The sequence below is a fragment of the Lynx rufus genome, unplaced genomic scaffold, assembly GCF_022079265.1.
Source record: "Lynx rufus isolate CCGP_SWC_20201006 ecotype Redwood Valley unplaced genomic scaffold, mLynRuf1.p SCAF_15, whole genome shotgun sequence".
Lineage (NCBI taxonomy): Eukaryota > Metazoa > Chordata > Mammalia > Carnivora > Felidae > Lynx > Lynx rufus.
This window is the reverse complement of record NW_025814829.1, coordinates 23,347,540-23,371,823: the sequence shown is the minus strand read 5'-3', so window position 1 is coordinate 23,371,823 and position 24,284 is coordinate 23,347,540. Positions and strand designations below refer to the sequence as shown.

At 52.1% G+C, this 24,284-nt stretch overlaps 1 protein-coding gene across 6 annotated transcripts in view; it reads left to right on the top strand.

The window, feature by feature from the left end:
- The window catches only part of NAV1 (neuron navigator 1), a 173,195-nt gene that overhangs the window by 60,390 nt on the left and 88,521 nt on the right, over positions 1 to 24,284 (top strand). For all 6 annotated transcript variants that reach the window (XM_047076696.1, XM_047076695.1, XM_047076694.1 and 3 more), the window contains one exon: positions 20,087 to 20,189. In XM_047076696.1, coding sequence (XP_046932652.1) covers positions 20,087 to 20,189 — 103 coding nt within the window. The remainder of the gene's footprint in view (positions 1 to 20,086; positions 20,190 to 24,284) is intronic.

The window sequence follows — 24,284 nt, the reverse complement described above, 5'->3', positions numbered from 1 at the left end:
CGTTAACATTGAGAGTACTTAACAATACTATCCATCAGAAAAGAGTTGGCGTATAGTGGGATCATCCGTGGCATCACTGACATTTTGGATCATTCTGTGTGGTTGGGGGCTGACCCGTGCATTGCAGGGTATTGAGCAACATCCCTGGCCTCTATGCACTGGATGCCAGCAGTACCCCATCCCAGGTTGTCACAATTAAAAATGTCTCCAGGCGTTTCCAAATGTGCCCTGGTAGGCACTGTCACCCCTGGTTGAGAACTTCTGAGATACGGGCACAAGCACTTGCTCAGCTGCAGTGGAGAGTGTCATTAAGTCTCAGCGGGAGCATCAAAGAAGGTTCCCTGATAAAAAGGTTTGGGGACCAAACCACAAAAACAACTCCCTTCCTCGCCCCCAGCTTTTTATCCCTAGAGCCTAACCCAGCGTTTGGCACCAAGAAGATGCTCAGAGTATGCTCACTTAGTGGATAAACAAATAAATGGATGGATGAAGAAGGGGAGAGCATCCAGAGAATGGGGAGGGGAACAAGGCGTTTCAGGTTTCCTTAAACCTGAAACTAGCACTGAGCAGAGGCACAGAGGGCGGTAAAAGAATTGCCCGTAGCCCAGTCCCTATTTCCTGGCTAAGGAACAGGACTGTGGCTTGTGCAGCTCGGGTTTAGGAAACTGTGGAATCCCCTTTTCTGGAGATCCTTAAAAGAAGAAGTGGGTAAGCCAGCTGTAAATACAGTTCTGCCTGTAAGTTATAAAACCTCTGCTAATTGATCACAGCACGCCTCCCTGGTAAACTTGGACTTGACTTTGGAATATATCGGAGTACAACCCTCCCAAAGTTACTAGCATCATTTAGAGTTGGAGCACAGATGTCACCTGTTGTTTTTCCCTCCCCAGCCACGGTCCAGGGCCTAATGGCAGAACTGGGGAGTGGTGTTTGCCCAAAGCCAGCCCAGAAGGGAGCGCCCCAGCCCCTCCTAGCCATGGGCCATACTTGTGTGTTGCTTACTCTCCAGGGCTATGTCTCCTCTCCCTCTACTCCGCCCTACTTTTTCTCAGCCTTGGGGCCGCTCTGTGGCTGTCTTTTCTTCCTGCCATTTGACCATTTATTCATTCATTCACAAACATATCGTGAGCCTGGGTTATGTGCGCTTGAGATACAGCAGAAGACGCAGGTGCTCGTCAGGGGAGGATATACACAAGCAGCCAGGCAACCTCATTACAGCGTGGGGAGTGCCGTGTCCTGTGTTGGGGGAAACCGGGTGCCCTGGGAGCCCAGAGGAGCCTTGCCTAAGAGCTGGCTGCGTAGGCTTGTTGGCACTTTTTTTAGGGAAAGAATCTCTGTAAGCTGGGCGCTGGAGTGAGGTGACAGAGAGCTCCAGCTTTACGAGTCTGGGATGGTGAATTTTATTGTGGTTTTTTTCAATGTGTGTTAAAGAGTTCTGTGTCCAGTAAAATATATATGTCTGCCTGCCCAGGGAAAATCACTGTGGCTCCCTGGTAATAGGAGTTTGTAATGGCCTAGAAAATGCAGGAAAACCTTTAGAGTGAGTTTCTGATCTCCATTAAAAGCGTTTATGGTGTCGGGGGAGCCATTTCTCTCTGATTTGTGTCTGACGAGGGAGAACTGAGGCTGAGCCGTCAGGGAGGAAGACAAAGGCCCACGTGTGTGACTGGACAAGTCAGGGTTCGCTGGGCACACCATGAGGAGCAGGCTATCTGGAAGGCCGCCTGCAAGTGGGACCCGACACGGAGCCCCGGATTACGCACCTGCAGAAACAGATTACAGAACAACTTCGTCCCTGCCTTTGGAGAGTCAAGCCAGATACTCGCAGAATCAGGAGAGACTGGCAGAGAGATAAGAGCTGCTGGTGTTTGAAAGTCAGAAGGCAAGACTTGAGACAGTAGGTTGGAAAATTGGGGTGGGAAGGATGGCATGAGAGGTTCCTGAAGGGAGTGAACTGGAGAGACAGGATGGTAGTGCAGGAGAGGGGAGGTTATGGCGTGGGGGCATGAGGTTGCCTCCCTGCCCATCCCGAGAACCTGAGAGACCCAAGAGGCAGGATAGGTGTGGCAGATGGGTGGAATAGAGGACGTACCATCTGACGACTTGCCCAGGGGATGCATTGTGTAGCAGGCTTTTATTTAGGACCTACTATGTCCCAGGCACTGCATTCTCCCTGGAAGCAGAAAGATGTGTGAAGAAGTATGGGCAATAGTGAGATACAGAGGCTGTGGAAGAAGCCTGTTGCAGGCTCCAGCAGGACCCCTAAGACAGGACGAGTGATTCCTACCTGAGGGCAGGAAGCCAGGCTTATAGGCAAGTCTCCATTTTCCAGGGGACACAGTTACTTACTCCATCAGTTAAACATTTCCTGGGCACCTGCTGTGTGCTGTCTGGTGCTGTTGGGGTGGAGGTGGGGCTACATACGAGGTGTCATGTCTAGTCAGGGAGGTAAGACCAACAGCCACCAGGAGTTGTCACTGCAAAGATAGGATGTGTGCCTTGATAAGAGTGGCTCAGACACCAAATGTTCTAGAGCTTGAAGAGCTTCTGTAGCTTGAAGAAATGATCACTAGGATGGCCTAGGAGGGCTTCTGGGAGGAGGCAGGACTTGAAGTGGACATTGAGGCATGGGTAGAGGTCACCCCAGTGGGAAAGACCCTCTAGATGGGAGCAGTTGGGGGGAATGGTGGAGCAAGCAGAGGTATAAGAATGGGAGGCAGCAGAGATCAACCTGAATGGGTGGAGGAAATTGTAGGGAATTAATGAAGATCAGGCCAAACAATTATGGTAGAGGGCCTTGAATGCCAGACCAAGGACTCGAATGTCATCTGAGAGATACTGAAGTCTAGAGGCCCACGGTGGCATGGGTGGCATGCCTTCGGACTCCTTGGGTTGAGGGATGGGTCTTCACCATCCGAGCCATCTCCCAGCCTCCAGCCAGGGCTTGTTACTCCTGTACACAGTTCTCTCCCCAGCCTGATCCCCAGTTTGGCTTCCTGGTGGGGGAGGGGACACGCACAGACATCAATTCAGTCACGTCCGCTTACCTCTGTCTCCAGGAGTGACCACCCCTGTCCCCAGGAGTGCAGCTTTGGCCAGCTGTTCCCATGGCAACCGCCTGTCAGTACAGAGCACAGAGCTGGAGACGCACGGCAGCCCCCGAATCATCACCGGGGCTCATCCAGTTAGGACCAGGGGTACAGGGGAGCTGCTCACTGTAGTGGGGAGTGGGAGCAGTGGCCAGGAAACCTGGAGGGCCAGAGGACCCCCTTTGTCAACAAACTTCTGACTGGAGCTAGAGCTAGGCACACGCATTGATTCCCCATCTCTTCTCTGACCGTTTTTCTGAGGCTGGGGTGCCCCCTCCAAGTCCTCTGTCTCATTAAAGATAGATGACCCCTGGGAGGGTGGGGGCAGAGGTCACCAGCTGCCAGGGCCCCTTGCCCCGAGACGGGCTGGGGATCATTTGCAGGGAGAACACATCTTGGAACCCCAGCCCTGGCTGCGGTGGCGGCAGGGTGAGCTAGGCTCGGAATCCCAGGATGATAGCCTTGGTCGGCAGTACATCCCTAAGAATAGGTACATCCTATTGACAAACGCTAGAGGCCAATCAGGGGAGCCATAAATAGCTAGGCTGTTTATCTCTGGGCTCTGTTCTCTCAGGTTGCTTTCTCATTGAAAATCTGTGATGAATGAAACGCACGGTCACCAAAGTGACTCACTGGGCTGAGCCCCGGAAGTGGAATCAGAGAAGCTGGTTCTAGTCTCAGCCTTGCTGCTTCATAGCTGAGGCCAAAGGCAAATTTCTCTTCGGTCTCTACAGCTGCAAAGTGGGATCTCAAAGTGCCTGCCTCACAGGGATGTTATGGGGCTTAAATGACATAGGAATGTGCAGGGCCTGGCACACAGTAGGCATGTAGTAAATGTTAGTTCACCTCCTTGCTTCTGGAGAGGGGCAAATGAGATCAATTCTGCCAAAGGAGCCTATGGATTTCCAAGAGTCAAGACTGGCCAGGCCCTAGGTGCTCATTTTTCTTGTCCACTTTTCCTAGAGAACCTTCCTCTGAGCCTGGCCTTGTCCCAGCAATAGATCCACCTCCCCCCCGCCCCCTCGCCCCAGGCCAGCCTCCTCCATGCTTGGGCCTCCTGCTTCAGTTTCCATGGGTCAGAGCATTTTCTTGCACCAGGGAGGAAGATAAGTAGCCAAGGGCGTCTGGCTGTCCCCTGTGCACCCAGGGCAGTGCCTCCCATGCCTGCACCGAGGGCATTCTTGAAGCATTCTCCTCCCCAGGGCCCCACACACAGGCCCCACTTCTCCTGTACCTGAGTGCAGGCAGCTCACTGCCCATGTCTACCTCCTCCCCAGCCTCTGCCTCCAATCCAGGAACTTCCCGTGGACAAACCGGCCCTCCCTCCTCCAACCCTGTGTATGGCTCCTGGTTCAAGCTGGACCTTACTCAGCATTCAGAGTAAGCTCTTTCCCTCTCACCCCTTCTCTGCCCTTCTTTTAGAGGGCTCCTGCAAGAAAAAGCCAGGCCAGGTTCTTCCAAGGGCCCTAATACATTGGCCGGCCAGGGGGAAAGTGAGGTCTGGGGAAGGGGCTGGGGCTCCACGCTGGAAGGATTTGTTGTCACTCAACTTAGATGTGGCTTTGTAGCTTGGCAGACCCGGAAGTTTCCAGGAGAGATCTTTCCCTGGGAATTCAGCTCCATTCAAACAGTGACCTAAGTGTCTTGGTGGCTGTGGGACGGGACCTGGGCCACCGTGGGTTGTTTGCAGCCCCTAGGGTGCTCGGCCAAGGGCTAAGCCTGGGTTCTTCTTCCTGCCCCTCCCTGGGCTTCACTTTGATGTGGACCCAGGCTCTCCAGAGTGACTTGCAACCCTTGTCCCCCACCCCACGGGACCTTCTGGAGAAGAATGCCCAGTACATAAGCTCCTGCTTACTTCCTTTCTATTTTCCTATCCTTTCCCCCACTTTCACGAGTGAGGGAACGGGATTGAGATTTTTTTTTCTCTCAGAAGGGGAAACTGAGGCCCAGAAGGGCCGAGCAACTTGCTCCCAGGTGCCAGAACATGCTGGGACTGGGACCCAGGGGCCTTGGCTTCCAGCCTGGTGCTCGAGCTCTGAAGACACTTCCCTTCCAGATGTGTGGGGACCCCTTGGCTCTTCTAGTGAGAGGCCAGCTAGTGGGGGCAGGACAGGGTCAGGAGGAGGTGGGGTGGGAGCCTTCAGTCCCCCACATGTGTTCCCCATGAAGGGGAGGGTGGGAGGGCAGGAGGAGGGGGTGGTGCTGGAGCCCTGCTTTTGGCCACAGCTGGTTCCCAGGCTCCTGCCCTGGAATTGGGCAGGGAAGAGGAGGATTCTGAGTGATCTGATTAAGCCGCCGAGCATAGCCATTGGGGTTGGCAAGCGGGCCATGCAACCTGCCTGCCAGATGCTCTAGGAAGGTTCTTCCGAGGCCAGAAGATCTGCAGGTTCCAGAGCTGGGATGAAGCCCAGTGGGGAGAAAGTGCTCCCTCTAGGAAGTGTTGGGCAGGAGCAGTGATTGCCAGCAAGGCCTGGACTGGCTGGCGGCCCCGAGTCTTGGAGGTGGAGAAACGCTGACCTGGCCTGCGGCCCATTCCCCCCACCCCCCGCCGCCACCCGTCTCCTGGCAGTCCCATAGCTCATTCATTCCATGGTGTGGAGGACGGGCCTCTTCCTGTGAATGTGAGGAGTACAGTTCCAGCCTGTCAGTCAGGAAGGGCTTCCTGGTGTCGAGCGATATTGTCTTTGTTGTCATTTATCATTTATTTTGGAAAAAGCACAGACTGTCAGAGCCAGACTTGGGTTCACATTCTAACTCTACCACTTAAACTGTGGACCGTAGGAAGTTAACTGGCCTCTCTGAGCCAAACATTTATAAAACGGGGGTGGTTATACTTACCCCTGATGGCTGTTGTGTGAAAGGACAAAATGTATAGTCACCCCCCCTTAGCCACAGGGGACATGATCCAAGACCCCCGGTGGGCCCCTGAAGCCACACCCTATATCCACTATGTTTTCTCCTACACACACCTACCTCTGAAAAAGTTCAATTTCGAAATTAAGGACAGTGAGGGACACTTGGGTGGCTCAGTGGTTTAAGCGTCTGACTTCGGCTTAGGTCATGATCTCACGGTTTGGGAGTTCGAGGCCGTGTATTGGGCTCTGTGCTGACAGTGAGTGTCCCTCTCTCTGCCTCTTCCCCACTTGTTCTCTCTCCCTCTCAAAATAAGTAAGCTTTGTACTTTTTTTATAATTAAAAAAAATTTTAATGCTTATTTTTGAGAGAGACAGACAGACAGACAGAACATGAGTGGGGGAGGGGCGGGGGGCGGGGGGAGACAGAATCCAAAGCAGGCTCCAGGCTCTGAGCCTGGGTGTGAGAGAGAGAGACACAGAGTGTGAACAGGGGAGGGGCAGAGAGAGAGAGAGACAGAATCTGAAACAGGCTCCAGACTGAGTTGTCAGCACAGAGCCCGATGCGAGGCTCAAACCCACGAACATGAGATCATGACTGGCTGAAGTCAGCTGTTTAACCAACTGAGCCACCCAGGCGTCCCTAAATGGATGAACTTAAAAAAAAAAAAAAAAAAAAACAAAAACTTTAAAGGAGCATCTGGGTGGCTGAGTCGGTTGAGCGTTCGACTTCAGCTCAGGTCATGATCTCACCGTTGGTGGGTTCGAGCCCCGCGTCGAGCTCTGCGCTGACAGCTTGGAGCCTGGACCCTGCTTTGGATTCTGTGTCTCCCTCTCTCTCTGCCCCTCCCCTTCTCGCACTCTGTCTCTCTCTGTCTCTTGAAAATAAATACATGTTAAAAAATTTTTTTTAAATACTTTAAAAAATAAATTAGGTACAGCGAGAGATTAACAACAATAACTTTTAGTAAAATAGAACAGTTATGACAATATATGGTAATGCAAGTTATGTAGATGTTGTCTCTTTCTCTCAAAATATCTTACTGTGCTGTGCTCACCCTTCTTCTTGGGATGATGGGAGATGATGAAATGTCTGTGTCGTGAGACAAAGCACAGGGAATGATGCAGGCACTGTGACCTGCTGTGGACTGTGTGTCAGTGTTTAGCATCATGCCCAGCACATAGAAAATACTAAGTAAATATTTGTTTCCTTCCCCTTCCCCTCCTGCCTCGGAGAACACTCCCTGCTTTTTAATAACTCTTTAGCCAACCTTATTAAGTTTCACTGTAAGACTTCTCTGCCTTCTTAAGTGGAAATCTTAAAGCTAACCTTATTCCTTCTTGCTTTAGTGTGTGCCCAAGCCATGGGGGGAGTGCCTGGGCCTTTGTCCAAGCTTGGTCCTTTCGGTGGGTAGTGGGACCGTCCTGAAGGTGGGGAGACGTGTTGGTGGCAGATGGGCTGAGCCTGAAGGTCCCCAGTGGTAGGCGGCAGAGGGTTGAGGGATCGGTGACATAGAAGGCTTTTCCAGAAATGTGAGTTCTCCAGGGAGGCAGCCAGGCAGGGAGACAACAGCTCTTTGGTGTAGGAGCAGATGCTCTGTAGGCAGAGCCGAGGCTCAGGAAGAAGGAAGTGTGAGCAGCCTTCTTAGGCAGAGAGACCTCCCCCTTGGGGGGCAGCCCTGCGTTGCTCACACCCTGTCCCCAACCTCCTCCCTGGAATCTCCTTAAAGCGTGACTGCTACCTCCTCCGGCCCCCAGCCCGGCTCTGAAATCAGCAAGCTGTGTCATCTTGACCAAGTCATTGCCACTCCGTCGGGCCTCAGTTTCTTCTTCCGTGAAACAACCTCCGAGGCTTCTGCCAGCTCTGTTGTCTCAGGAGTATTAGTGTCTACCCTTTTCTAGGCTTGCACAAGCAGGGGCTGACTATATTGGCACATATACAGACCGGCCATACCTCGTATCAGCAGCCCACATCTGCTCTTTCTCCCCCTGCACACTACCCCACCCCAAATCCACACCCCTCTCCCATTGCACTGTTTGAATCAGTGAGGGGAGCATGCCCTGGATTTGAGGTGTTGTGTGCTGATACAGAATGAATATGCCATGTCTCTGCCTTCCCAGAGGTCACGATCGAGTGGCGGGGGGTGGGGGGGTGGGGGGGAGGATATGAAATCTGAACAACAGCTCTGGGAGGTATGTGTCATTATTTCACTTTATAGGTAAGCGTACTGAGGCTCAGGGATGAAGTACCTTGCCCAAGGTCATAGGCTGATTGGTGGTAAAGCTGATTCTATGCCCCGTGGCCGCCTGCCATCCAACACTCAGAGTCAGTCCTTTCTCTCTTGTGGCTCAGCCTTGGCTTAGGCTACACCATTCCCGAATCAGGGGCTGGCTCTGTTGCCTGTGGTCACGCTCACTCCTTCCCTTCCTTTGGTTTCAGATCATTGGCCACCTCTGTCAGGAGCCCCTCCCTGATTTGCTGAGTCCAACCCCACTTCATCATGCACTTCATGCATCACCAGTGCACTGGTGATGCATGCATGGCCACAGCCATTCATGCCAGCCTCCTAGCTCTGGCCTCCCAGAGGGCAGGCCCTGCGGGGATGGCTCAGGTGGACACCAGCAGCTCCTGGGGTCAGTAGGTGCTTCCAAAGCAGTGGTAGTCTATCCGTTCAACTTGTCCTCTCGCTAAAGTGCAGCCACTCCCGCGGGAGTCAGGTGGGGCACATGGCTGCAGAGGGAACTGCCAGGTCTAGGTGGGGGAACTCGGGAAGGTCCGTAGCCTGGAGTTCTGATACAGGCAGAGGCACGGTGGGGGTGGGTCTCCCATCAGAAGAGCAGTAACTTCAGAGACAGTGCCTCTTGTCGCTTGGCCATTGGTAGGTCCTGGGAAAGGAAGTGATGTCAGGGGCACCTGGGTGGCTCAGGTGGTTAGGCGTCCAACTTCAGCTCAGGTCATGATCTCACGGTTCGTGGGTTTGTGCCCCGCATCAGACTGTGCATGGACAGCATGGAGCCTGCTTGGGATTCTCTCTCTCTCTCTCTCTCTCTCTCTCTCTCTCTCTCTCTCTGCCCCTCTCCCAATCGTGCTTTCTCTCTCTCTCAAAAATAAATAAATAAACTTAAAAAAAAAACGAAGTGAAGTCAAAGATCTGGGGGAGCTAAGTGACAGGAGCACATAGCCAAAGCACACCTTCACCTTTGCTCCTGGCTGCCTTCCGCCACTAACTCAGATCAGTGCTCTGGCAAGTCTCTGTCTGACCTGCTCTGGTCTCCAGCGTCAGGGCACATGAACCTCAAGATGGGCCCCATCTGTAGAATGGAGATGCCAGACTTGAGAGTTCCATCAAGGGCAAACACCTTCTAGAAACAGCTGGTGATGTGAGTCCAGTCCAAGCCCAGTGGGCTTTAGCAGTGCTGTCCAATAGAACTTTCTGAGGCGATGGAAATGACCTCTATCTGGGCTATAGGGCTTACGAGCCAGCTGTGATGAGGTGGCTAGTGCAACTGAGGAACTGAATTTTATTTTATTTTTTTAAGTTTATTTATTTGAGAGAGACAGACACAGGACAAGTGGGGGAGGGGCAGAGAGTGGGGGGAGAGAGAGAGAGAGAGAGATTGAGAATGAATCCCAATCAGGCTCTGTGCTACCAGCGCAGAGCCCGACACGGGGCTCGAACCCACGAAGTCTGCAAGATCGTGACCTGAGCGGAAACCAAGAGCCTGACGGTTAACCGACTGAGCCACCCGGGCTTCCCCTGAATTTTAAATTTTATTTAATTTTAATTAATTTAAACATAAAATATGCTCAACATCATCAGTCATTAGGGAAATGCAAATTAAATGTATGGTAGATGCCACTTTGCACCCATTTGGGTGACCATAATAGTAAGAAAAAAAAAAAAACGAAACGGACAGTCATATGTGTTGGGGAGTATGTGAAGAGATAAAAACCCTCGCACCTGGGGGGAATGTGCAGTGGGGCAGCCACTTTGGTTTTTTGGTTTTTGTTGTAGTTGTTGCTTTTTATAGTTTATTTATTCATTTTGAGGAAGAGAGAGAGCACGCGTGCTAGTTGAGAGGACGAGAGAGAGGGAGAGAGAGAGAGGGAGGGAGAGAGGGAGAGGGAGAGAATCCCAAGCGGTCTCCATGCTGTCAGCACAGTGCACCCATGTGGAGCTCGATCTCATGAATCAGGAGATCTTGGCGGGAGCCAAAATCAAGAGTCAGACACTTAACTGACTGAGCCACCTAGGCGCCTTTTAAGATTTTATTTTTAAGTAATCTCTACACCCAACATGGGGTTCACACTCACAACCCCTAGATCAAGAGTCGCACACTCCACCAGCTGAACCAGCCAGATGCCACAAGGACAGCCACTTTGGAAAACAGCCTGGTAGTTCCTCAAGAACGTGAACCATAGAATGACCGTATGACCCAGTGTTGCACTCCTGGGCATATATCCAAGACAAAGGAAAATGTATGTCCACATAAAGACTTATATATGAATGCTCATAGTAGCTTTATGCGTACAATAGGCAAAAAGTGCGAACGGCCCAAATGCCCATCAAATGATGAATGGATAAGTAAAATAAAGTCTATCCAAGCAGTAGAAAACTGTTCAGCCACGAGAAGGTATGAAGTAGTGATACATGATACAGCGTGAATGAACGTTGACAACATTGCATTAAGTAGCCAGTCATTAGCAATCACTCTCCACTCTCCCCTTGCCCCAGCCCCTGACAGCCACCAATATTCATGATTATAAGAGATGTCCAGAATTGGCCAGTCTGTACAGATGCAAAATAGAGACAGGTGGTTGCCAGGGACCGGGCAAGGGGAGGGTGGTGAGTGATTGCTAATGGGTATAGAGGTCCTTTGGGGGGGGGTGATAAAAACATTCTGGAATTAGATAGTGGTGATGGTTGTACAACTTTTGCAAACGAATTAAGAACCATTGAATTGTACTTTAAAAGGGTGATTGTTATGTAATGTGAATGATACATCTATGTATCTGCCTAGATGTCCATTTGTGGCTAGTGGCTACAATATTGTACAGTACAGCTCTAGAATCAGACTATCTGGGTCCAATTCTGGCTTCGCCATTTACTGCTGTATCACCTTAAGCAGCTTACTTAACCTCTCTGGGCTTCAGTTTTCTCTACAGTAGAACTGGGGTAATAGCTGGACTGCCTCAGAGGGTCGTCACGAAGACTAAATGGGCTGATGTACCTCCAGCTTCTAGACCAGTGCCTGGGACGCGGTGCTGTAGGAGAGTTCTCCAATACTGATATTACTAGTTCACAATCAGAAATCTCTGGACACCTTTCAGCTGTTGTGCATGCCTGGGCCCAGCCCCCAGCCCTTTCCCGTGCCTCCTCTCCCCTCCTCGCTTTGCCTGCAGACAATCTCTCTGCTGTGTAAACTGTGGCTGTAACAACCACTCCCGGCTCCCTGGCAGCAGCAACGTCACTGGAGCTGGGTGTCACATGTAGGGTCTGGGCAGCATCACTAATGGAAAACATTGCCAGTAAATCTCGAGGTCCACTGGGCAGGAGAGGCAGGGCCTGTCAGGGAAGGGGGGACCACGTCTCCTGCGGAGGCAGGCAGTTCATTTTCTGCAGGAGGCCTTCCCTCCCAGCTGAGCCTGGAGCCCAGGTCTTTAAATGAGAGAAGATTGAATATAGTTGAGAATCCTCTCTCTTGATCCTATAACCTAACATGCGGAGGGACGTGGTGGCGGGGAAGGGAAGAGGACAGGATTAGGAAACCAGCACCCCTTCCCCATAGGGCTCTATCCAGGCAGGCTGTCACTCCTGCTCCCGCAGCCCTCACCGCTGACTGCCCTCCGCAGTGCTTACCTAAGGCAATTATCTGGTGCTAGGTATGAAGAAGCGGCTGTGGTGGCATTGCTCTCTCCCTTGGAGCTTTAATGCTCACTCTCCAAGTTCACATCCAAAGACTGTACCTGCTCACCAGCTGAGCAAGGCTGAGCTGGCCTGGCCCCGGGCAGCCTTGTGGGGCTGCCCTCTGGCTCGCTTCCTCCCTCCCGCTCACTACAGAGAGAGGCTGCCACTCTCCCCCCCAGAAAGGGCCAAGCTGGGCATGGTGGGGGTGTAGGGGGGTGACTCATCTCCTTCCTCATCAGGCAAGCTTCCTGCCTCAGGAACATTGCAGAGGTGCAGAGCGAGACCTCCAGAGCACAGATCGGAACCCTTATCCACTTCCCACTGGCAACACTATGTAGGCCAGCTGGAGTCTCTCTGAGACTTTGGCCCTGGATCTGAGCTTGCCAAGTGGAACCCAGAGATCCCCGGAACCCCTCCCCACCCCACCACCCCCCATGCCCAGGGCCAGTTGACTCCCCTCAGAAGCCAAGCACTGCTCACTCTCCCCGTGAGCAAGACAGGGCCCCCCAAAGTAGGTGCTGCAAACTCTTGGCTCTTCTTCAAGGATGATAGTCGGGGGAAGGATGCCAGCCCCGGGAGTGCAGAGCCTGTGGAGGAAAGGAGGTGTACTAAGCAGAATGCAGAGGGAAGAGGACCCTTCTAGTAGCTGCTTGCAAGCCTGAGAGCAAGACAGCTGCCCGTGTTGCAGCACTGCGGCAGCAGCAAGGCCAAGGCCGGCTGAGGGCCGGCAGCGCCCCCTTGTGGCCCTCCTCAGCAGCAACGAACCTGGCAGGGGCTGGACTGCGGCTGGCATCCTGGGAGGAGCAGGACATAAATGCCTCCTGGAGATGGAGCAGTGGGCTTTCCCGGAGAACAGTGGGTGTGTGCCCAGGTGCCCAGGGAGTAGACTTGGTCTGAAGGCCCAGGGCACAGCCCAGTGGCCTGGCATCGGGAAATCAGCCCCCATTTTGTGATAGACATACTGTTCTGGTGGTGTGCACCAAGATGTCAGAATTTCTCAAAATGTGACTTCCTGTATCACATCGTCCACACTGGGGGCTTGCAAAGATGCGGATTCCTGGCCCCCTCTCAGCCTGTTAAATCATAATCTCCAGGGGTGACACTCTTACACTTGATCTTTAACACATTCTGGGAGAAAAGATGCTTGTGTGAGGTTCACAAGATGCTTGTGGGGGGTTCACAAGATGCTGGGAGAAAAGATGCTTGTGTGGGGTTCACTACAGAGCTGTAGGGCCGGACAGTCAGAGTTGGTTAGAGGCCGTGGGTAACCCCTACACCAACTCCCTTATTTTATACATAGGGAAACTGAGGCCCAAAGAAGGGAAGTCATTTACCCAAGACCTCACAGCTAATTAGCGTGTGCCCTCAGAAAGGGCAAGCCAGAAGTCTGCCTGCTGCCTTCCTCCCCAACACCCCCTGCCTCACCCTTCCTCTTAGCCCAGTGCCCAGTGGAGACACATTGCCGAGGCTCTCTGACCCATGCCTTGTGATTCAATCAAAATGGAAACACTAGGTGATCTGGAGACACCTGCCTGGCAGTCCCGGGCCAGGAGTGACCATGCTTGCCCCTGTCTCTGGCCCCAGGTTTTGCTTCCATCTCCTGGTTTTCCCTTCCTCGCCTCACATCCATGTGGCCAATGTGTTATTTCTTTAGTCCTGGCTCTTTCTAGGTATTTTGCCCCGTGCAGCACCTAGTGGTAGGGCCATGTACACTTGGCTCAGTTCAGTTCACACGCTGGTTGGAAGTGTTCAGGATTCTCTGGGGCAAGGATGAAGTGCCCCCAGAGCTCCTCTAGGGAGCAGGAGCACTCAACAACCAGATGTGTGTCATTTGTCATGCTGCAGGATTCTGTGACAACCACCTCTGACAATATTGTGACGTACGTGGGGGGATAAGTGAAATGACAGAATTGGTAACAGAACAAATCGTCCCCCGCCTGCGTGCTCCATGGATGGGGGTGCCTCTTGCATGGAGGCCCACCCAGTGTTCTTTCTAGGGCCTCAGGGGTCGTCAGAAGGTGAGGACACGGGTGGCGGGAGGAGATGGGATTGTAGGGAGAAGTCTCTTGCTCTGCCTGAACTCGGGGGAGTTCGGTGCTGGGTCACCTACCGGTTTCAGTGCCTGCTCAAGGCCACCCCGCAGGACTGAACCCTCCAAGACTCCTTCCAAGATAGCAGTCAATCCAGTGCAAGGTTGCTGGCTGCAAGAACCACGTAGTGCAACCTCTGAGCAGTGGGTTGAGACCTGGCAGACGAAGGACGGCCCCGAGGTGGGCCTTCATCACCTGCCATGGATGGACTTTGAAGGTGCGTGTCCTTGAGTAGAGGAGAAAAATAAAAGTGATTCCACCTCCCAAAGCTATTTGACTCATTGGAAACACAAAATGTCATCCACAAATACTAGTTGTGATGTGGTAAAACACAAAAATCTCCCAGGTCATTTAGTCTAGCCTGGATATCTAAGTGGATCTATTCCAGAACATCCCAAACCGTAATTTACATTTCGATCACCCCCTCTGGTGACACATGTCCTTGCCTCTCACTCCTAGCCCACAGCCCAGGGAGAAGACACAGTGCTCAGGTACAAAGAGCCCCGGGCCAAGAACGCACCTGCCCTGACGTTCGCAACCTGGGTGACTCTGGACAAGTCTTACCCCTCTCTGGGCCCGAGTGATGTGTTGTTTTCCCCCCATCTATAAAGTGAGAGGGCAGATGATTCTTCCGAGCTCTGAAATGCCATAGCTTGAAAACGTTCTTCCTCTTGAGTCGCCTCCATTTCTCCTGCTGTTTCTCACTGAGCCCAGCCACTCACAGCAAAAGCCAGTGCAGAAGTCAGACACGAACCCAGTCCTCTGCCCTGGGCTAAACTACTAATGTGGTTTCTGAAACACTGGTGGAAGTAATTAAGATTTCAACAGTGAGTTTACTTAATCGTCAGCTAATAATTAAAATTGTACCGCACCTGGGTAAATTTGACTGCTGGGTGATGGATCCCCTGGCATCCCTCCTCCTCCTCCCTGCACCTCCCTAGATCTGGTGGGGTTATTACCCAGCATTGGAGGCCCCCATTCATTACTACATCAGATTTCAGACTGGTGGCCAGAGAAGGCCCATGGCTGAGATGGGCTCCAGGGGAGCGGGAGTTGAAGATGTAACATAGCTACGGTGCAGGGCTGTCATCGGGCCCGATGACTCAGGGACAGCGTTTTGTTGCCACATCATCCGCTGCCTACCTCCAAGTATGAGGGCCTCCCCCAGCCAGAGCAAGGGCCCAGAGGAGGCAGGAGGGTTCACCTGAGCCGCGGGGACAGCACCACCCACCTGCAAATGGAAGGACCAAGAACCCAGCTGCAGCCCCAGTGGGAGCGTGTGCCCTTTGCTCACCTGCCCCCTTTACACCTTCTGACAAATACTGTGTGCCAAGCACTTTACGTGCAGAGCACTTTACGTGAATTAGCACTTTCACTCTCATAGCAACCCTCCCAGGGAGGCACCCCTATTCTCCCAGCTTTACAGAGGGGAGAACTGCAGCAAGCTGGGATGCCCTGTTCAAGGTCAGACCCGCTGGGAAAGCACAGTGCAGGATCTGAACTCCAGTCTTTCTGACTCTAAGGGCTATATTCTTGCTACTACACCACCCTGTCTGTTCTTGTCCCAGTGTCTCCATTTCTTGGAGTCTCGTTCAAGTTCATAGTCTTGCCTTCTTGGGGAAGCTTGTTTTCCTGATTTACCATCACACGCACAGTGCCTCCTCCCGGTGTGCCATCCCTTCTCCAGATAAACGACCCCTGTGCAACTGTTTTCATCTCTTGCCTTCCTCACCTACAATGGAAGACAGACAGGGGCACATAAATCTCTCCGTGCGAATGTCTGCAGAATTGCAAACCTGCACGTGTGTGATTCGAATGTGAGGGTTCCCACAAACTGCTGGCCGGACCACAAGTAGGTTGTGTGTGTGTGTGTGTGTGTGTGTGTGTGTGTGTGTGTGTGTATCTCGAGGCCCCGTATTGCAGTGGAAAGAACAGGAGCTTTGGAGTCAGACAAACAGGGAAAGCACTCAGGTTCATGCCCACCGTGAAGTAAGCATCGGCAACTGGCATTACGTGCATTTGCGTGTGCGTGCACCTATGTGTCAGGTTTATTTGACTGCCGGTGCTTTGGCCCAAAGACTCATGACAAACTGTGCTCTCTGGTCTTGTAAAAGAGGCAGCAGTGTGTAGAAACACCATCCTACCCTGCAATGCCCAGTGCATGCTGGGAGGGTGATGTTGTTTGTGGCAGCTGTGAGTTACCATGGTGATGGCTGGGTTGGGGGAGACTGTTGCTCTCTCCTGAGCCAGAGGAGCGCACACACTCTTTTTGCAGGGAAAGGCTTGGAGCAGCGGCCCAGGACAACCTCATGAGCTCCACTTGTAGACCTCCCTGTCAACCTAGAGCTGCAGGAGCCCTGCATGGCCTTTATCCAACCCTGCTTCACAGACACACACACACACACACACACACACCATTCTTGCAGCAGGACCCTATTCTGTAGCAGCTAAGAGTGAGCATCCCAGACCCTTAGAGTAGGGCCGCGAGAGGTGCTCTGATCAGAGTGTCCAAGGGAAGCGAAAGGGGTGTTCTGCTGGCCACACCATAGCCCTCAGCAAAAGCAGGACCCTAGCGGAGTCCACCTGAGAATGCCTTTTTCTCATCTGCACAAAAATGCCGCATAGGCTGGGAGTGTCCTGAGTGCATCCCACACAGAGGGACACTGAGGAGAGGAGAGGAGTACCGGGCCCTCCCTCTCTGCCGTGTCTGTACTCTATTGTGTCCCCTGTGCCTGCCCCACGCCCAGATCAAACATTTGACAAAGACACATGGAGGCGACCTCTGAGGCACCAAGACTTATCCAATAAAACAAACCATCAAGCTTTGCGGTTATCATCACAAAATATAGTGTGTGCCTCAGATACCTTTCCCCCATCTCTGATCCTCATGGGAGATGGGGAGAAAGGGGTGAAGCCTCTTTATGGGATGGGGGTCAGAGGTGGATGGAGTGAAGGTCAGGAGTGAGCAAGGATGAGGGATGGGGTGGATTCTTCTGCCAACGCAACTTTATTCACATTGTTAGATTGAGTATGTCAAGATTTGCTTTGGGGCCATGGATATGAACATCAAGTTGCCCCCCAACCTAGGCAAAGTTTCTGCAGCCTCTTGAGCTCCAGAGGCCTTCCCTTTATGTGCACGTCAGTCCTTTCATCGTGGGGCTGCTGCTGTACCTCTAGGAAGGTATCCGTCACCCACAAATGCGGAGCACAGCCAGGCTTCTCAGGAGCCATCGTGAGCTGAGCCTTTGAGAAGTAGAGAGGTATGCCCAAGATGGCCACCAGGGGACAGTGCTGGGGCACGGAGGGAGCTTCAGGGTGTAGCCTCTGCAGGACCCATCCAGGCCCGAGAGCACATGGCAGGTCCAGGTCACCCTCCAACAAATCAGGTTCTAACCCGGACTCCTCCTGTGTATGCCCCTAGCCTACAGTGCAGGGAGACCTGATGCCAGATCTTCCATTAATATCTCTCTCTGACCTCCAGCTAGTTGCCCCTTCACCGGACCCCAGCCTCCCATCTCTCCTATGACCAGGTTGGATTGAGTCACTTCCAAGGACTCTTGTGGCTCTAATTTTTGGCAAGTCTGTGAGACTTTGGGGTATCCCCACCTTGCTCTACTGCTGTGGAAATGAGGTAGGGGCTAGGGGCGCTTTTGAGGGAAGAGATACAGGGGAAGAAGGCACTGTGATCAGGGCAGTGAGAAGTAGGAAGTAGGAAAGGGTCTCCCTTTCTGTCACTACTAGAGCATTAAGATCCAGATTCACACACCCATACCCGCCATGCCCCAGGGCCTGGAGCATTAAGGAGTAAGAGTGACCGTCCTGGGGCCGGCTACGATGTGGATTAAATATTTTTCCTTTAAAAAAAAAAAAAAAAGACAACTTCCTAAAGGGACATGTATCTATCCATTCTTTTTTAAATGTACTTGACAATTTTTTTGGTGGTAGCGTCCATCTATTCTTCAAGTGTCCATTGAGCACCTACTATGTGCCATCACTGTGATTGAGAGTAATGGTGCAGAAATGCCCGGTGATACATAATGAGAAATGGCAGTTTCTTCCTGGGCTCAACTCTGCTCTGTCCTGCGTGCTACGGTGTGTGTCCTTGGGCAGTTTCTTTCATCTTTTGGAGTCTCAGTTTTCCCATCTGTAAAATGGGGATGATAGCACAAATCTCCCGTGAATGTCAGGATTCAGCTAGATGATATATGCACAGGGTTGGCACACACACAAGTCTCTGAGTAACTCTTGGTCACCTTCCTCTTTGAGACCGCACACCCCTTGGAGTTATGCATGCCTTTCCCTCATCTCTGCCAAACCCATAGAAAGAATTGCCCTGGCCCAGAAACCCACATCTTGGCGCAATGTTCTTGGTCCCCACACAGGCATTTGGGAACCAAGCGTTAAAAATATACGTATACACATTCTGATCCTGTCTGTGTTCCATGCCAAGCCATCAGTTAAAGGCATGGAGCAGCTCACAAGGTGACATTGCCAGGATAAATAGGCATTGGCAACCTCAGAAGTGACGACAAGGCTGGGGACAGAGCTCAGAGCATGGAGGCCTGCCATCTGTCCCTTCTTGCCATCAGCATGGAGGGTGGATACATGATGTTGACCCTGAGTGATCCTACCAGCAGCTGCAGTGGCCTCCCATAGGCTCCCCTAGGGAGAGGAGAGGAGAGGTACTTGGGTCTGGATGTGGAGCTGGTTCTCAGAAAAGGTGCCGCCTGGTTTCCTACCCGCCCTCCCCAGCCTCCCCTCGGCTGACAAGACGGAGCAGCTGTCTACCAGCCAGCCTGAGCTCGTTCCTGGGGGAAGAAGTGCCTCCTGAAGGGATTCAGAAACATTCCCCTTGGCAGCAAAAGGAATCTCATACCCATGCTGAGTCTGTGGGTCGGGAAGGGATCGAGAGGGCAGTCTGACCAGGAGAGGACCGCGGAGGGTTTGGAGGGAAAAGGGAAGTAGCCTGAGAATGAGGATTCTTGGGTTTTCTCCATTGCTTTGCCATCATCTCTCTGTAGGTCTTTGACTCTCCATACGTTGTCTTTCAGGGAGGCATTGGGGGATTTGCTTCCATTCAGTGACTTTGGATCCCAAAGTCTAAGACAAACCATGGGACAGGGACAGGACCTCTTCACTTTGGTGTCCTCAGGGCCTGCTGTGGTACCTGGCACAAAGTATGTGTTTGATGAAGATTTACTGGATGGATTGATAGAAGGATGGAGCAAGTTCTTTGAGTTCTTCATGCTTGGCACCCTTGGTCTTTTGAATGTTATTTTCACCCTGGAAAGGAGATGGGATAAATTTGTTTGTTCTTTGTAGATTCTTCTCATCTGTCCGTGTTAATATTCTGCCTGGAAACCAAGGTTAGATAAAATGACCCCTGGTCATTTAGGATCCTGAGGGTGGCGGCCACACCCATACATCCTCCCCACTCGGGATTGCACCGTTGTCTGGGGTCTGAGTTGCCCAGAGTTCAGTCCACGCTCTTGGGAATGACTGCCCATGCCCTCCAGCTGCCTCACTTGTAGACAAGCACTCTATCTGCACTGGCTCTCCTGGACCCCACAGAACAACTCCAGACATTCCCCGTCAGTGCTCGGGGCTCCGGGAGTGTGACATGCTGAAGCTGGCTCGTCCCAGCTCCCCAGAGCCAATTAGTAGCATCTCTTCCTAACCCTGCAGTCAGTGACATCACGTTGGTAGCTTAAAAGGGCCACGGGAGGAGTATTTACACCACAGATATTGGCAAACGCTCCAAGTCAGGGCGTCCCGGCCTCCAAGAGCCAATTGTTAAACATTTACCAACATATCACTGGAGATGGGGTTTCGGGCAGACGCTCCACGTGACCTCAACCATGGGAACCTTGCCCAGGACCTCAGCTGTGAGAAGCAGGGCCTCCCCAAAGTGAAGCCAGCAGAAGCCATTCCTCAGGGGGTCTGGGAGGAGTGCACAACACAGAAGGCCCCATGCCTACAGCCCCCTTCCGGGGTCGAGACGTCAGGTGGTCAAGGGCATGTGCCCAGGGTGACCAGCACAGCGTGGGGAGTGGTGTCCCGGGGACATGATCAGTCTCCACTCCGTGACACCCTCAGCTCTCAGCAGCAACTTTTCCATTCACCCAACTGCGCTTTTCTCCCTCCAGACCCAGAGTCCCAGAGAAAGAGGACAGTGCAGAACGTCCTGGATCTTCGACAGAACCTGGAAGAGACCATGTCCAGCCTGCGAGGGTCCCAGGTGACTCACAGGTAAGTCCAAGCTGCGGAGGGGGCCGTGCCCCCCGCTGCTGTCTCTGTCTCCCACTCTGGAGGGCAGGGCTTTGGAGCGCCGTGGCACAGAGCCGCAGGAGCGGAGAATCGGCCGTCTTGGCGAGAGAAGCTTGGCTTGGCTGGCATCAGCTTGTGCTTGAGTGTGAGATTCATTGCAGGCAATGAATGTGAAAATCGCCAGAGTGGGGGATGGGAAGCGCAAGCCACCACATGACTCAGGGTGTGACCTGCGATATCCATTTTCCCTCCTTGGGTGTCAGCCTCCTCATTTGCTGCAAATGCTGTCCCTTGCCTGTTCCGAAGCGTCTGTTGTTAGAGGATTCTGGGATCCTGCCTGTCCCAGCTTCCGGCATCTTGTCAATCTTCTGTCAGGTGCCCTCTTGCCTCTTCAGACAGTGGCTGAGGGAGGCCTGGGTGCCCAGCCTCCATGTCATCCAGATCCATGCCATGGGGTGTGCCCCTCCACCCCACCCTGTAGAGACCTCGCTGCCTCCAGCGGCGCGGGGCACTTATCCCTCCCGTGGAACCTCTTCCTGGAGTGGCATGCTGGCCACAGCCTGTGCCATGACTCAGAATTTCCCCCACTGCCTCCTTGGGCTGCCCAGATGAGCTCATGCTGTCAGCTCCAAGGGGGATAGAGGGCCAGGCTACACTCTGGGGGTAGAAAGAAAGGGAGCAGATGGCCAGGATTGGGAAATCACGGGGGGTGTGGAGCAGGAAGGCTGAGAGGGATTAGGTGACCTCTCCAGTTGGACTGGAGATTGGTTCCTCCCCATCTCCTGGGGTTGGAAAATGAGAGCAAAGTTGGGACAGAAAGACAATAGGATAGGGGCTTTTCTTAGCCTACGTGTGTGGCCAAGTGGTAGCCAGACTAAATTTACATACCTCCAACAACAGGGAACTCATTACCTGTCAGTCATCTCAGTGTGCTGTGGGATTGCCATGACTAGGAAGTGGAACTGAAATCAGGCCTCAGCAGCTCTCACCCATTGGCTCTAGTTCTTCTACTTAAGAACACCCCTCTCCCTCCCTCCACTCTTCTTCTGCCTAGTCCATCCTAACCTTCATATTGGACATTCAGCTCTTTGTTCCCAGGTAACTGAAATATTTTAAATGCTAAATCAAAGCCTCTACTCTATGGGGTTAGGCAAGCAGAACCCAGACTACTGAAAGGGATGTGGTCAGGACATCTGAGGAAAAGAGTGCAAGGTGGGGCTCCCAGAGGCCCTGGGGCTCAGGCCCCCTTATATTTGACTCTATCCCTCAAAGCCCCGAACAGGACCCAGTGGCACAGGGGCCGGGCTCAGCTTGGCTCACCAGTTCAGGGACCCAGTGGATAAAATTTTGAACGTTCCTCCTTCCCCCATCCAGAGAAGTTGTTAGAACGGCTCTCAGCACCAAATCACATGCCAGCTCCATGCCAAAGAAGGCAGAAAGTGTTTCATTGCTGAGAGGGTCCCACCCCAAATGACTCAGCCACAGGGGAAGGCTAGAAGCAGCAGCTTCAGTGTCCCGGTGCCACTGACTCTAAGCAGCCAGCCAGTTAAGCAGGACAGCCTGACCTCTCTTTTTGCTTTCTGTTTGGGGTAGAGGAGAGTGAGGCTGAAAACCTTTTGCATAAAGCTGACTGGCTTGAGGGGGAGAGCCTCAGGCCTCTGGCTACTATCTCCCTTTATGGAAAAAAACAAAAAACAAAAAACCAAGAGCGCTGAAGCTGGTTTTGCTGTTTACTGTGGACCCAGAGCCACTTCCTGTCTTAGCCTTTGGTTTATATTATCCCTATTCCACACTTTGATAGCCAAAACAATGATTCCTTGAGTTTTTATGGCTCTTTTACTTTTTAAAGTGCTCTCCATCAATCAGCATTTCCCTCAGCCCTGGGAGTAGACAGGATATTTTCATATCCTCTGGGTTAGAGAAGCAGCAGGCGAGGCTGGGGAGGGGGGGGGGGTCCCTTGCCAGAGTCACACAGGCTGATTAGGGTGGGTTCTGTGTCCAGCAAGCTTAGAATCCATGCCAGGCACAGTGCTGGGCACCAAACCCCAGAACAAACACAGGCTTTATACTTGGTGAGGAGCTTACCATCCAGTGAGTGCTTTCAGCAAGGTCATTTTCACTCTGGAACTTACAGGCTAACGCTAGATTCAATTCCTTTTTCAGAAATCTTTATTTCTGTCCTGCTTCCTCTATTTCTACTGGCTCGTTTCCCCAACAGGGAGAGCGTCTGGGTCAGGGGGCTGGGGCTGGAGAGGAAATGAAACTCTCTCTCTGCTCCATGACTGCCGTTCTCCCAACCCCAGAGAGAGAGAGAGAGAGAGAGAGAGAGAGAGAGAGAGAGAGAGAGAAGCAAGACTGAAGGGCTGGATGCAGGGCTGGAAGTCAAGAACTGAAATTTTAAGCTAGAATCCTCCCCCCACTGACTTAGAGATGTCTGGAGATGTGTTTGGGGGATAGAAAAGAGCAGTGAAATAGATGAAGAGGCACTTTGAGTGCACAGAGCTAAACAGGAGTAGGCCAGGAATAGAACTGAGGAGTCTATATGCTGAGCATGACCCACACTCCTCACTAATTGTATTACCATGGTGTAAACTGACTATGAAAACTGGCCGTCCTGGAGCTCTCCAGCACCCTGTCACCATGGTCATCATCATCATCCCTTTCGTTCCCCTCATCTCATTGTCACGGTCAGTTTGTTTTTATTAAACACTTACTGCGTGAATCCTTGTACTGAGTCTTTCGACAAGAGCCTCCCTGCTCTTCAACTCAACACATCTTGGGTTTGTTCCTCATCGATTAGTCCTTGTGCGTGTACCCAGTACATGCCAGGCCCTGTGCAAAGTGCAGCAACACAGCGGTGAGCAAGGCAGACAGAGTCGCACAGGCCCACAGTCTCCTTCAGGGAACTTCCACTCTCTCTGAGGTCCACAGTAATTAGAAACAGAAATAACGCAGCGTATGACAAAGCGCACATAGAACACAAAGGAGGGCCCAGAGGGGAGAAGTTGGGTGTGGACCAGGTCAGGAAGCCCCTGAAAGGGCCAGAATCAGCAGTCACCGATCGCCCTGCCCAGCCAGGGTTCCCCCAGCCTTGTCCACAGGACTTCTGTGGGGACCACCAGCATGCTCAGGTTCAAGGGTCATTTGGCTCCTCCTGTTCTTCTTTAATTTTTTTTAATTTACATCCAAGTTCGTTAGCATATAGTGCAATAATGATTTCGGGAATAGCATCTAGTAATTGATCCCCTACATATGACACCCGCTGCTCATCCCGACAAGTGTCCTCCTTAATGCCCCTTGCCCACTTAGCCCATCCCGCCACCCACAAGCCCTCCAGCAACTCTCAGTTTGTTCTCCGTATTTAAGAGTCTCTTGTTTTGTCCCCCTCTCTGTTTTTGTATTATTTTTGCTTCCCTTCCCTTATGTTCATCAGTTTTGTATCTTAAATTCCACATATGAGTGAAGTCGTATGATATTTTTCTTTGACTAATTTCGCTTAGCATGATACACTCTAGTTCCATCCCCATAGTTGCAAATGGCAAGATTTCATTCTTTCTGATTGCCAAGTAATACTCCATTGTATATATATACCACATCTTCTTTATCCGTTCATCCATCGATGGACATTTGGGCTCTTTCCATACTTTGGCTACTGTTGATAGTGCTGCTATAAACATTGGGGTGCATGTGTCCCTTCGAAACAGCACACCTGTATCCCTTGGATAAATACCTAGTAGTGCAATTGCCGAGTGTAGGGTAGTTCTATTTTTAATTTTTTGGGCTCCTCCTATTCTGTTGATCAAAAAATAACCCCTTGTTTTCTCAGGGTTGGTAGAGACAGTTTGGGAGGATCTTCTTTTTTTCCAGGAACTTTACAAAAGTTCATTCATACCTCATTCATACCTTAACCCCTGAAGTGGCTAAGAAATAGATGTGCTCACGGAGTGAAGATTCCTGTGCTTTGCGTAACCCATGTCCAGCCACAGACTGCCTTAGCTGCCTGGCTTTCTCGGCCTAAAGATCCTATTTTGGTTAACTCAGCCCTGCATGGTTTTAGCTAGGCCAAGCCGCTGAGAC